The following is a 15,906-nucleotide window of genomic DNA, read 5'->3' on the forward strand; positions in this document are numbered from 1 at the left end:
AAAAGCCAGCATCTGTGATGGTATGGGGGTGTATTAGTGCCCAAGACATGGGTAACTTACACATCTGTGAAGGCGCCATTAATGCTGAAAGGTACATACAGGTTTTGGAGCAACATATGTTGCCATCCAAGCAACGTTACCATGGACGCCCCTGCTTATTTCAGCAAGACAATGCCAAGCCACGTGTTACATCAACGTGGCTTTATAGTAAAAGAGTGCGGGTACTAGACTGGCCTGCCTGTAGTCCAGACCTGTCTCCCATTGAAAATGTGTGGTGCATTATGAAGCCTAAAATACCACAACGGATACCCCCGGACTGTTGAACAACTTAAGCTGTACATCAAGCAAGAATGGGAAAGAATTCCACCTGAGAAGCTTAAAAAATGTGTCTCCTCAGTTCCCAAACGTTTACTGAGTGTTGTTAAAAGGAAAGGCCATGTAACACAGTGGTGAACATACCCTTTCCCAACTACTTTGGCACATGTTGCAGCCATGAAATTCTAAGTTAATTATTATTTGCAAAAAAAAAAAAAGTTTATGAGTCTGAACATCAAATATCTTGTCTTTGTAGTGCATTCAATTTGAATATGGGTTGAAAAGGATTTGCAAATCATTGTATTCCGTTTATATTTACATCTAACACAATTTCCCAACTCATATGGAAACGGGGTTTGTATATCATATATATCTGATTTGTGACACCGGAAGAGTTTGCGAGTAAATAGATATGATCAAAATAGTAACAATCTCACTGAAATTCCTGAGCCATTTTGAGAGATGAGGAATGAGGAAGCCAGTGATGTGATCGCAAGACGTAAAGGAGGAACCACAGATCCCTTCCCCATCAACAACAATGTTAATCAAAAAGACTTTGTGAGAGCCAACAACGATTACTTTGGGAAAAATTATGATCCAGAACCGTTTATTTTTGAGCCCGAACACAAAGAGGATGAGCAATAAGTTTTAGAAGCCAAATGCTAAACGGATGTAGCTTTATTGTGACACTGTAGCACAGGCCTGGGCAATTATTTTGACTCGGGGGCCACATTTAGAGAAAAAAATGTGTCTGGGGGCCGGTATATCTATTTTTAGGAACACTAATACAAAACCTCACAATAATGTCTGATTGAATGCTAAAAACGTCATGACAGACCGCCTTAAAAAACGTAATGGAATTTTATATGTTTCTATAAACAATAAAACACTGAATATTGACAAAATATGAATGTCACATCCCCTTTTGATTAAAATATTTTACAATCAAGTGAAACGCAACAAAAATGCAACAAACAGTGAAATATGAACGCGAAGGGTACAAAATAAACCAACCTACAATCTGACATATCTGATACATCACTAAGCTTTAGAACTTTGTTGTGAAAATCTCCTTCCGCGTCTGTGGAAACGCTTCCCACCCACACTGCTTGGTGCCTCGTCTGAGCAGCTGTGACGTCGATTACCATAGTAACTAATTAGATGACCATAGTAACTAATTAGATTAACATAGTAACTAATTAGATTAACATAGTAACTAATTATTTTACCATAGTAACTGGTATATCATCCAAAAGCGCAGATTCCAACCATTGAAATACTTAGTATAGTTCAAGACTTACGGTCATTAGAAAACATCACTGGACATCATAATTGCAGATACACTTTCCATCTTAAACATCTAAAAAAAATTATTTGGGAATGTCCGGCGGGCCAGATTGAAAGGCTTAACGGGCCGCATGTGGCCCCCGGGCCTTAATTTGCCCAGGTCTGCTCTAGCATTAGCAGCATTGCTAGATGCTAAACATACAACTAAAAATACCAAACCATAATAAAACAAACACTGTAATATTTCCACTCTCGATGGGATGTAGACTGACGGGACACTCACATAATTCAGTTTAGATGAAGAAACAATCACAAACCTCATTAAGGGTTAAAAAAAAAGTTGCACAAGAAGCAACTTTTTGTGTTTTTTTCACCATCTGTGAAAGTGGACCAGCTTGTCGGTCCATGGCCACATTTGTCTACTAGCAGGTGAGAGATGCGTGAATTATAAACCACAATTTACTTTTAGCAAGTTTGAGATGAAGCAGAAGCAGCCGGCGGCTCAGTGTGTCAACAATAGCAGCGTAAGCTACCATTAGCTCACTTCTTTCCAATCCAATCCACTTTATTTATATAGCACATTTAATAAACAAAATGTTTTCAAAGTGCTGCACAACAATATTAAAAACAATATTAAAATATTATCCTTAGCTCCACCAATCAATTTATCAATGCGTTGCTAAAATAGTCCGTCTGCGTTTGCACTTAAAATAACAATATCACTCATATTTGGTTCATTTTCAGGTCATGACATGTAAATGAAGTATTGTTGGCACTTTATAGATGTTTTTAGAGAGTTTTATGAGCGGAACAGAGGACGCTCCATCTGTTGACTCAATTGTTAGATATTTATTTACGATTTAGAATGCATAAAAAAAGCCTAGCATACGTGTTCTTGTCTTACATAAGGATTGTGAATGATAAACAGCAAATCTCTTTCCAATATTTCCAGTTTAACTGATCTGATAATATGGTTAGAGTGTATGGAGCCAGAACACTGCCAGTAAGATTTGGTATCGAAAAAAATTACATTGTAGAAATAGTTGTATTGCCACCGAAACAAGTTTTGGCAACAAATAAATACAAACATTGAAAAAATACAATATTTTTGGTGAATGTTTGATGCCAATTAAATTAATATTTTTGTACACTTTTATTGTATCATAAAAAAGAGAAGCAATCAAAAACCTTTGAAAGACACAACAACAATAAAAGTGCACAAAATATGAATATTGACATCGAAAACATCCACCGAAATATTGTATTTTTTCAATGTTTGTATTTATTTGTTGCCTAATCTTGTTTCAGTGCCAATTTTCACGACGTGGACTTTGGAGCAGCTTGCTGCGAGACTTTCGTGGCTCGCTGCAAAGAATGTTTTCCCGTGGTGCAAGCGAACCAGACTGGACATGGCGTGGAGGTAAATACATGATTTAATTTAACGCTAACAAAAAGTGTAAACAAAAGGCGCGCACAAGGTGGAGATACAAACTTGGCTATGAAAACAAAAAACTAGCACAAAGGCAAAACTATGGACATGAAACAAATAAACACTTACTGTGACAAGAACTATGGCATGGACTATGATATCAAGGGTATCATCAGGTAGCATGGGTATCAGAGGTAGCATGGGTAGTAGAGGTATTGTCGCCAGGCCGATTCCCTGGCAACTACAGGCTTAAATAATAATGTCACATGATTAACATAGGTGCGTGAGTCCAAAACGGGAAACAGGTGAAAACTAATGGGTTGACATGGTAACGAAACAATGGAGCGTAAACAGGAACTAAAAAGAGTCTTTAAACAAAACGTGACCACAGAACATGACACCAATACAACTATTCCTACAATGTCAATTTTTGTTCTGATGCCAAATCTTACTGGCAGTGTTCTGGCTCCATAAGAGTGCAGAAACAGAAATGACCAAAGGTGTTCAGAGCGGAATATTCAAAATGTCTGACTGAATTCGTGGCATTTTGTGATGTTTAGACTGTATTTTCACATACTTTGTGGATTGTAAATACAATTGGATATGGATTATTGGATACAATGAAACACGATTAAACATACAAAGTCAACTTGATTTTCCACTCTACTAGTATTTTAAAGGGGAATTGCACTTTTAAAAAATGTTTTTGCCTATCAATCACAATCCCTATGTAAGACAGGAACACATTTTTCTTTTTTTATGCATCCTAATTTATAAAATACGGCAAGTACGAGGTGGCTAACAAGGCAACTTATGGTAGTACTCTATATACTGTATCTTCTAAAAAAACATCCAAAAACTGCCAACAATACTCTATTTTCATTTTGGGACCAGAATATTAATCAAGTATTAGCAATATTGTGTTGTTGTTTTTGAAGGATATAGTGAACGTTGTGATGCGTCTGTGAAATTGATACGCCGCCGTATGCTTAAAATGAGCAAAATACGTAAATATTACATGTAATTATGAATGTTACTACATTAAATATATACTTACAGCGTGTATATAAAACGTTGGATGTTTTTGGATGTTTTTCAGAGCAGAATCGAGCAGATCACATTACCGCCATTGTTAGCTGACTCTTGCTAGTGTTTACTTACAAGTTTGAATACATAAAAAAAGAAAAATATTTGGGTGCTTGTCTTACAGAAGGATTGTAAATGGTAGGCAAAATTGGAAAAAAAAAAAATGCAGTTTCCCCTTTAGGTCTTGAATGTAGGCTGCCTCGCTACTAATGAGGCAAACTTTGCCTTGACCTTTTTTTTGGCTGTGTGAAAATTTTGGATCATGACGTTTTACTAAATCCTGTGAATTCATCCATGAAAAAGCTAACACTTCAAATGTAAAAAGTCCGCACTAGATGTTGTCGTCATGGTGATGTTGTGTGTCGGCACACTACAACCGTGTTATCTTCCTGGCCACATGGGAACAATAATCCATAGATGGAACTTTATTTGACTTATTTAGTGTAGCCATCCTGATGTTAAGAGTTCTGTTTAGTACAGCAGTTTGGGAAGCCTTTGTGTGTGTGTGAGCGTGCCTGCACACACCTTTTCCTTTGTGCGACAACACAAGTAAATGAGCAGCAAAATAATGCGACATCAAATGTCACATGAAGAAGAGAAGCGCAGTAGTTTGTTTGTGGCAGAGAGATCCTTTAACGAGACACAAGTGAGGAGGTCGTGGTGTTGGCTGAGATGTTGTCGAGTGAAGAAGTTGCCTCATCGCTTATAGACACAAATATAGACACAAATATATAGACACTCAAACTCACGAGTTTGAGTGTCATGTGACTCAATTTTCTCAATTTCAAAGCAGTTTACTGAGTACCAGGCATCTACTGACTGTGGTCTTTATTACAAACCCCGTTTCCATATGAGTTGGGAAATTGTGTTAGATGTAAATATAAACGGAATACAATGATTTGCAAATCATTTTCAACCCATATTCAGTTGAATATGCTACAAAGACAACATATTTGATGTTCAAACTGCTAAACATTTTTTTTTTGTGCAAATAATCATTAACTTTAGAATTTTATGCCAGCAACATGTGACAAAGAAGTTGGGAAAGGTGGCAATAAATACTGATAAAGTTGAGGAATGCTCATCAAACACTTATTTGGAACATCCCACAGGTGAACAGGCTAATTGGGAACAGGTGGGTGCCATGATTGGGTATAAAAGTAGATTCCATGAAATGCTCAGTCATTCACAAACAAGGATGGGGCGAGGGTCACCACTTTGTCAACAAATGCGTGAGCAAATTGTTGAACAGTTTAAGAAAAACCTTTCTCAACCAGCTATTGCAAGGAATTTAGGGATTTCACCATCTACGGTCTGTAATATCATCAAAGGGTTCAGAGAATCTGGAGAAATCACTGCACGTAAGCAGCTAAGTCCGTGACCTTCGATCCCTCAGGCTGTACTGCATCAACAAGCGACATCAGTGTGTAAAGGATATCACCACATGGGCTCAGGAACACTTGAGAAACCCACTGTCAGTAACTACAGTTGGTCGCTACATCTGTAAGTGCAAGTTAAAACTCTCCTATGCAAGGCGAAAACCGTTTATCAACAACACCCAGAAACGCCGTCGGCTTCGCTGGGCCTGAGCTCATCTAAGATGGACTGATACAAAGTGGAAAAGTGTTCTGTGGTCTGACGAGTCCACATTTCAAATTGTTTTTGGAAACTGTGGACGTCGTGTCCTCCGGACCAAAGAGGAAAAGAACCATCCGGATTGTTATAGGCGCAAAGTTGAAAAGCCAGCATCTGTGATGGTATGGGGGTGTATTAGTGCCCAAGACATGGGTAACTTACACATCTGTGAAGGTGCCATTAATGCTGAAAGGTACATACAGGTTTTGGAGCAACATATGTTGCCATCCAAGCAACGTTACCATGGACGCCCCTGCTTATTTCAGCAAGACAATGCCAAGCCACTTGTTACATCAACGTGGCCTCATAGTAAAAGAGTGCGGGTACTAGACTGGCCTGCCTGTAGTCCAGACCTGTCTCCCATTAAAAATGTGTGGCGCATTATGAAGCCTAAAATACCACAACGGAGACCCCCGGACTGTTGAACAACTTAAGCTGTACATCAAGCAAGAATGGGAAAGAATTCCACCTGAGATGCTTAAAAAATGTGTCTCCTCAGTTCCCAAACGTTTACTGAGTGTTGTTAAAAGGAAAGGCCATGTAACACAGTGGTGAACATGCCCTTTCCCAAATACTTCGGCACGTGTTGCAGCCATGAAATTCTAAGGTAATTATTATTTGCAAAAAAAAAAAAAGTTTATGAGTTTGAACATCAAATATTTTGTCTTTGTTGTGCATTCAACTGATAATGGGTTGAAAATGATTTGCAAATCATTGTATTCCGTTTATATTTACATCTAACACAATTTCCCAACTCATATGGAAACGGGGTTTGTATTTGCCCAAACTGTTTTTATGATATTTGTTACAATTTCCCCCAGAAATAATATTACTTAAAGGGGCTGTTTGTAACATTTACACAGATGTCTAGAGGGCGCTAACTTTCCAAAGTATTAAGCGTTATATCCCGCCCTCTTACGGCTTCTAGGACGTAATGACGTAACTACTTACGTCCGTAAAACATGCTCACCCAATAGCTCCGGGTTTTGTTGGCTCATGATAGCGATTTGGATAGTTACCGTTAGCAGTCATTGATGGTATATTCTATCATAACAACATGACTGCAAATTCATACTTACCGTATTTTTCGGACTATAAGTCACAGTTTTTTTCATAGTTTGGCCGGGGGTGCGACTTATACTCAGGAGCGACTTATGTGTGAAATTATTAACACATTACCGTAAAATATCAAATAATATTATTTAGCTCATTCACGTAAGAGACTAGACGTATAAGATTTCATGGGATTTAGCGATTAGGAGTGACAGATTGTTTGGTAAACGTATAGCATGTTCTATATGTTATAGTTATTTGAATGACTCTTACCATAATATGTTATGTTAACATACCAGGCACGTTCTCAGTTGGTTATTTATGCCTCATATAACGTACACTTATTCAGCCTGTTGTTCACTATTCTTTATTTATTTTAAATTGCCTTTCAAATGTCTATTCTTGGTGTTGGATTTTATCAAATACATTTCCCCAAAAAATGCGACTTATATATGTTTTTTTCCTTCTTTATTATGCATTTTCGGCCGGTGCGACTTGTACTCCGAAAAATACGGTACTTGTTTTGGACAGTTTGTGTATGTGTGCACGCGCTACCTGTGCGTACGTTAAGTTAACGAGACCGGATACGTTTTTTTTTAATCCAGTCCGATAACATTTTTTATTACATAAACTTTGTGATTGTGAAAGATATAGACAATAGTAAACAAACGTGTTTTGTTAAACCACTAAAGGTAACATAAGCTAGCCAATGGTGTTCTTGTTATATTTTTTGCCTTGAAATATGTAACTGTGAGGAAGTTGCAAACAGCACCTTTAAAGGAGTCCGGTAAAGTAAGTAAGAGATTGGGACATTCGAAGTTATTGGATCAATAACTGAAAATCGAAACGTCTTTGCAACACAAATGATACATTTTTCGAACCACTATAATGCAGACAAAGAACTACAAGTTGCGAAGAGATGATTTTCAACACATTTGTCACCGCAGCAGGAAATATTAACCTGACTCTCGCCAGATCCTTGAAGTTCGCTGAGCTCAACACAAGGGTCTGGGCTCGAAGGCATTGCAAACTCCTTCAAGATAGCAAAAAATAATGAACCAACTGGATCGCCGGGCGGGATTTCATAGATGTGACGTAGCGCCGAAGGGACTGTTTGATTCAAACAACAATGGCGGCACGGAGTGAGAAGTTGTGTGCTGACATTGATTCTGCTATTGCAACTGTTTTGCGACATCGATCGAATATTGATTATTTAAAAGATTAACAGAGAACGGTTTGAAGGCATTTATTGGTGGCAAGAATGTTTTGGCTCTTCTTCCGACCGGGTTTGAATTTTCCAGCGTCACGGGTTGATTTCGCTGTGAGTGGTTGAAGTAGCACGTCATTCAAGATAACGGACAAGTGGTTTATCTAATCACATACAATGATTTTTTTTTACGAGGCCCCGCCTTCTGAAATATATCTCCTATTGAGAACTCCCAGATCAATGTGTGGAGCTCAGCGAATGACAAGGATCTGGCGAGAGTCAGGTTAAGGAAATATACCATTGTTTCCAATGAGCAGCAGGGACCGTCTACAAATTGCAACGTCTTACAACACAAAGTTTAAACAATTATAACTTTATTAGTATATACTCTACGACCTCATTATACAATCAGATATAAAGAGCATCATTTTAAGGAATACTACATTCATTATTTTAGAAAGTCATTATTTTTATAATTTTTGAAAAAATATTTAAAGTTATTAATATGTTAGGATGATACTTAATAAAGTCCCAACAAACACCTGAAACATAGATGGTGGCCATTTGGTTCTACTACAAATTTTATTATTCAATATTTCGCTGATTATTTTAGAATAATTTTCTGTATTTAATTTTCAATTGCTTTATGAATATACATTGTATTGTCTCTAAAGACACACGAGTAACAGATGGTCAGCTGTCCAGTTGAGCGTACTACGAATACTATTTTGAGGAAAAATATTTTACTGATTTTTTAAAATTATTTTTAAAAATTTATTTTCAATAGCTTTGTGATCATGCAATATACTGTATGAGCTTCAATAATACATGACTTATAGATAGTGTCTAGTTCTTTTTACTACATGTTACGGAAAAGTTATTTTACAGATTTTTGAGAAATATTTAAAATGTTCAATAGCTTTAAGACTACAATATATCTTCTCAAAAATAACATGCCCTATAGATAGTGTCTAGTTCTTTCTACTACAAGTCATCCATCCATCCATCCATTTTTTGCCACTTGTCCCTATCGGGGTTAATACAAGTCTTATTTTGGGGAAAAATATTTTTATGATTTTTGAGGAATATTTAACATTTTCAATAGCTTTAAGACTATAGAACATATCATCTCAAAATCACATGACTCGTAGATAGTGTTTAGTTGTTTCTACTACAAGTCTTATTTTGCAGAAAAGTTATTTTACTGTTTTTTAAAAAATATTTTCAATTTGCAATAGCTTTAAGACTGTACAATATATCTTCTCATCGTCTAGTTCTTTCTATTACAAGTCTGATTTTGGGGAAATAATATTTTAATTATTTTTGAGGAATATTTAAAATGTTCAATAGCTTTAAGACTATACAACATATAATCTCAAAAATCACATGACTTATAGTGTCTAGTTCTTTCTACTACAAGTCTTATTGTGCGGAAAAATTATTTTATAGATTTTTGAGGAATATTTAATATTTTCAATTTTCAATAGCTATAAGACTATAGAAAACATCTCAAAAATAACTTTCTACTACAAGTCTCATTTAGCGGAATTTTTTTTTACTGGTTTTTGAGAAATTTTGAAAATTTTTCATTTTCAATGGCTTTAAGATTGTACAATATATCTTCTAAAAAAAAAAAGATTAATAGAAATTGTCTAGTTCTTTCTATTACAAGTGTTATTTTGAGGGAAATTATTTGAATGATTTTTGAGGAATATTGAAAATGTTCAGTGTTCAATAGCATTAAGACTACACAACATATCTCAAAAAGCACATGACTTATAGTGTCTCGTTCTTTTTGTACAAGTCTTATTGTGCGGAAAAATCAATACAATATTTCCCAAAAATCTGTATAATAACTTTTCCGCAAATTAAGACTTGTAGTAAAAACTAGATACAATCTTTAAGTCATGTGTTTTTGAGATATGTTGTATAGTCTAAAGCCATTGAACATTTTAAATCTTACCTAAAATCATAAACATATTTTTTCCCCAAAATAAGACTTGTAGTAGAAAGAACTAGACACTATCCATAAGGCATGTGATTTTTGAGATTCTTTTTTATAGTCCAAAAGCTATTGAAAATTGTAAATATTTCTCACAAATCAGTGAAATAAATTTCCCTCAAAATAAGACTTGAAAAAAACCAAATAAACAAAAAAATCTAAATGTATTTATACAGCTCTTAATCACAGGTGCCTCAAAAGCCCGCTCAAGAAATCACTCCACCCAATGGGAACAATGACAGATCTGCAGATCTACCACCCAACCTCCTTGGTACAGTCCATTGGGAGGGGGACCCTGGGTACATTCTATTGGGAGGTTAAACAGGGGGGCCCTGGGTACATTCTATTGGGAGGTTAAACAGGGGGGCCCTGGGTACAGTCTGTTGGGAGGTTAAACAGGGGGGCCCTGGGTACAGTCTGTTGGGAGGTCAGCAGGGGGACCCTGGGTACATTCTATTGGGAGGTTAAACAGGGGGGCCCTGGGTGCAGTCTGTTGGGAGGTCAGCAGGGGGACCCTGGGTACAGTCTATCGGGAGGTCAGCAGGGGGACCCTGGGTACATTCTATTGGGAGGTTAAACAGGGGGGGCCTGGGTACAGTCTGTTGGGAGGTCAGCAGGGGGACCCTGGGTACAGTCCGTCGGGAGGTCAACAGGGGGGAGCTGGGTACATTCTATTGGGAGGTTAAACAGGGGGCCCCTGGGTACAGTCTGTTGGGAGGTCAGCAGGGGAACCCTGGGTACAGTCCATTGGGAGGTCAACAGGGTGACCCTGGGTACAGTCCATTGGGACCCCAACAGGGGGACCCTGGGTACAGTCCATTGGGAGGTCAACAGGGGGACCCTGGGTACAGTCTATCGGAAGGTCAATAGGTGGACCCTGGGTACAGTCTATCGGAAGGTCAACAGGGTGACCCTGGGCACATTCTATTGGGAGGTTAAACAGGGGGGCCCTGGGTACAGTCTGTTGGGAGGTCAGCAGGGGGTCCCTGGGTACAGTCTATTGGGAGGTCAGCAGGGAGACCCTGGGTACAGTCTATCGGAAGGTCAACAGGGTGACCCTGGGTACATTCTATTGGGAGGTCAGCAGGGGGACACTGGGTACAGTCCATTGGGAGGTCAGCAGGGGACCCTGGGCATAGTCCATTGGGAGGTCAGCAGGGGACCCTGGGCATAGTCCATTGGGAGGTCAGCAGGGGGACCCTGGGTACAGTCCATTGGGAGGTCAGCAGGGGACCCTGGGCATAGTCCATTGGGAGGTCAGCAGGGGGACCCTGGGTATAGTCCATTGGGAGGTCAGCAGGGGGACAAGAATTGCTACCCCAGCCCGTCGCCTCTCACTGCGTGCAACGCCAGTGTGGAAAAGAGTCCATCCCCTCTCAAGAGAACTGGTTCCAGAGCCCTTGCTGTGCGTCGAAGTGAGTCCGACTATATCCAGCCGGAACTTCTCCACTTCGCGCACTAGCTCAGGCTCCTTCCCCCCCAGCGAGGTGACATTCCACGTCCCAAGAGTTAGCTTCTGTAGCTGAGGATCGGACCGCCAAGTGCCCTGCCTTCGGCTGCCACCCAGCTCACATTGCACCCGACCTCTATGGCACCTCCCATGAGTGGTGAGCCCATTGGAGGGGGGACCCACGTTGCTTCTTCGGGCTGTGCCCGGCCAGGCCCCATGGGGACAGGCCCGGCCACCAGGCGCTCGCCATCGTGCCCCAACTCCGGGCCTGGCTCCAGAAGGGCGGCCCCGGTGACCCGCGTCCAGGCGGGGGGAAACTGAGTCTCGGTTGTTGTATTTCCATAGAAGTCTTCGAGCTGCTCTTTGCTCCTAGGATCATTGGGACACGCAAACTCCTCTACAAATTGGAAATGTTAAATATTCCTCAAAAACGAGTACAATAAATTGTCCCCAAAATAAGACTTGTAGTATGTTCAACTAGACAATATATGTCATGTGATTTTAAAAAAAAAAGGTATGGTGTAGTCTTTAAGTTATTGGAAATGTTAAATATTCCTCAAAAACCAGTACAATACATTTTCCCCAAAATAAGTAGTATATTCAGCCAGACATTATCTTTAAGGCATGGGATTTTTTATATATGTTTATTCACAAAGCTATTAAAAATTGAAATGTTTTAATATTTATCAAAAATGCACAAAATATTATTTTAAATTGGACTTATAAAGCCTTGTATTGTCCACCAATAGGATACATTCATTGTACGTTTAAAATGATTACATAGATTTCACAATGTATACATTTAATTTTTTTATTATGTATTTTCTTGTCAGGTGTTGCTCTTTGTAGACGGTCCCTAGCACATGGTCAGGTTTCCTGCCTGCATCACAGATTGTATTGCCGTTACTATGGTCATTAAGAAGTATTATTTGTGCTTTAAAGAGGTTTCCTTTTTCAGCTAGTATATCTGAATGTGCCAATCTCTGTCTAACTTTACCGCAGTTTTTAAAGGGGAACTGCATTTTTGGGGATTCTGCCCATCTTCAATGATCTCTTTGTAGGACAAGAATACACGCATTTGTCTTTTCTGTGTGCTGTAAATAGTAAAACCTTGCTAGCAAGAGGCGGCTAACAATGCAGGTAATGAGGATTGTTGATTTTGTCTCTAAAGCCCTCCAAAAACATCCATCAACATTTTATTTACGACAATGCATTTTTAGCATTACAAAACTTCTTTACTGGGCACATTGATTGCACAGAGCGTAACAGATATTGTAGATTAAATAATCCTAAATAAGTCATTTCTAAATTTTTACAAATGTAGATATATTTAACAAAGTTCCCTGATTAATAAGAAATTAAAATTACAAAAAAATTAAGAATATAAAAAAAATTCTGAACCTTTTTCTGGACACTAATAGGTAGTCTTTCTCTAGTTTGTATTTAAGAAATAACCTCTACCTGGTCATTTTAATATTTTTTTATATAAAAAAACATTTGACTTATTATAAAAATTGTCATAAATAAATGTATAACACATAGTAATAAATAAAAATATAAGTAATTAGGAAAGACATGCGTATGTAAAAAAGTTTCTAGTTAAAGAAATGCAACAATTGATTTTGGATAGATGACAAAGTTAAAGCTGTGACAAAAAATGACAGTTTTTGAATTGGCTTTTAAAGGATACTTTTATGCAAAATCAACTTTTCTTACCTATTGGTGCTACTTATTGGGGAATAGGGATCTGCATAAGTCCTGAAAATTTGACGTCAAATCGTGGAGGCATTGCAGAAATATTTATAAAACAATCTTGCCTTCTTCTAAACCTGCTCCAAACTTGTTCTGTCCTGTGATGTCAGTAAATTATTAATACATGGTTTACATTTACCCAAAGTGCATTGCGCAACTCCGACGCTGTAGTCAATAAGCGGCTTCTTTTTTCCTGTCCTCTTGTTGTGGGGCAGACTGGCTCGTACATGCACATGCATCCTCCGTTGTTGCCATTTCTAATACAAAGTAGTGTATAGTAACTTATATCTGTCCGTAGACTCGCTATGGAAGCGCCAAAAACTACAACAAAGATGGCGGGGAGAAGACGCTGTCGAAGTGGAGGCACGTAAATAAGAGAACATTTTTTAAGATGGTCTGTAAACATCATCTATGCAACATTTTGACCAAAGAACCACCATTACATGTTATGTAGACCAAGTCTTTTACGTTTAGAAAATGATAATCTGACCCTTTTAAGGTGGAAATCATACGGTGAACATAAAAACACAGCAACGTTCTTGTAATCAAATTCCCTGTTTATAATCAAAAATACAATCCAAGCATTTACAGCGTATTACAACAATTCTATGCACCTCTTCACAGCCTTTGCGGAGAATGAAGAAATATATGACTTCTTGTGTCTTTTTTTGGTCTTTTTTCCAAGAATCTATTTTACAAACCGGGAAGGACAAACAAAAACAGAGACGGGATGGAGGCTGCATGGTTGTGTCCCACCCTGATGACCCCGCAGGTTGCAGCCTGTGTCGTCCTCGGTCCATCACACCCGCCAAAAGGCTCAGAAAAAGCTGGCACGGCGTGGGCCACACCTGTAAGTACCGATCCAGTGACTCCTGCTGCGACTCCCGGGGGAGTCGTCACGTCCAACTAAAACAAACACTCCTGAATCCGTGGAGCAGATTGTGCTCTCAATTGTCGCGTGTCGTCCGTGAAGGGGTGGGGGTGGGGAGTGGGGCGGGATGCTCGGCTGTGCGACTCCCTCCACGCACGCGCCCTTACGTGCTCTTGATGCCCTTGAACCCGCAGAAGTTCCAGCGCTTCTCCAGACTGGCGCCCACACCCGTCAGCTCCTGCTTGAAGGTGCACGGCAGCCTGGAGAGGAGAGCCTCCACTTCGGCGGTGTTGATCTGCAAAACCATGAGACGTCACGTCAAGGGCTGTCCAAAGTAAGGCACGGGGGGCCATTTGCATTTTTCTGATTCGCCCACTCCATATTTGAGAAACACAAACAAAAAAAACATGACATTGGCCCAAATTACTGACAAATCTCTCTGCGTGATTTAAAATATTTTTCCGAGCATATTCTACAACATTTTTGGCCTAAAAAAAAGCATTTTCAAACATAAAAATGTCTTCATGACCTGAAGTATACAGTAGAACCTCCATTTACAAACTTAATTGGTTGTTGAACAGGTCAATCATTAAAGTTTGTATAGCAAAGCAAATTTCTCCATAAAAAACAATGTAAATATACATATTTAATTATTCATAATTATTATCGTGTGTATATATACAAATGTATATATATGTACTGTATATATACACATGTATATATACACGTGTATGTGTACATGTCTATATATACACACACGTGTGTATATATATATATATATATATATATATATATATATATATATATATATATATATATATATATATATATATATATATATATACACACACACACACACACACGTATATACGTGTACATGTATATATACACATGTATGTATACACATACACAGATATGTATATACGTGTACATGCACGTACACATGTACATATACCCTTACACGTGTATGTACACATGCACATGTATATGTACATGTCTATATACGTGTATAAATACACACATATACGCGTGTGTGTGTATACACGCACACATGTACATACATGTATATATACACATACATATATATAGACATGTATATACATGTGTACATATGCATGTACACATGTATATATACACGTGTATGTGTATATATACACGTGCACATATGCACATACACGTGTATATATGCATGTACATGTACACACGTAGATATACATGTGTATGTGTATATATACACGTGTGTACGTACATATACACATATATTCATATACATGTGTATATATACATGTTATATATACACAAGTATATACACGTGTGTGTATATGTATGAATACATGTGTATATATATACATACGTATATACACATTTACATGTATATATACACATATACACACGTATATACACGTGCACATACACGTGTATATATACACATGTGCGTATATACACGTGTGCGTATATACATGTATATACATATGTATATGTACACATGTATATACACGTGTGTATATGTATATACACATTTACATGTATGAATACATGTGTACATATACATATATATACGCACACGTGTATATATACACATGTGTATGTATATGAACATATGTATATATACATATATTTATATACATGTGTATAAGTGTATGTATAAATATATGTATATATATACACATGTATATAGACACGTGTATATATGTACATATGTTTATACACATTTACATGTATATATACATGTATATACACATACACGCGTACATATACATGTAGATGTATATACACATTTATATACATACGTGTACATGTACATATACACATGTATATA

At 38.0% G+C, this 15,906-nt stretch overlaps 1 protein-coding gene across 7 annotated transcripts in view; it reads right to left on the reverse strand.

Annotated features, from left to right (window-relative positions):
• Positions 1–13,765: 13,765 nt before the first annotated feature.
• Positions 13,766–15,906, reverse strand: part of enox2 (ecto-NOX disulfide-thiol exchanger 2) — a 491,895-nt gene continuing 489,754 nt past the window's right edge. For all 7 annotated transcript variants that reach the window (XM_062039950.1, XM_062039943.1, XM_062039947.1 and 4 more), the window contains one exon: positions 13,766–14,382. In XM_062039950.1, the coding sequence (XP_061895934.1) occupies positions 14,251–14,382 (132 nt within the window). In that variant the 3' untranslated portion in view covers positions 13,766–14,250. The remainder of the gene's footprint in view (positions 14,383–15,906) is intronic.

The sequence above is a fragment of the Entelurus aequoreus genome, linkage group LG28 (assembly GCF_033978785.1).
Source record: "Entelurus aequoreus isolate RoL-2023_Sb linkage group LG28, RoL_Eaeq_v1.1, whole genome shotgun sequence".
In the NCBI taxonomy this organism is placed as follows: Eukaryota; Metazoa; Chordata; class Actinopteri; order Syngnathiformes; family Syngnathidae; genus Entelurus; species Entelurus aequoreus.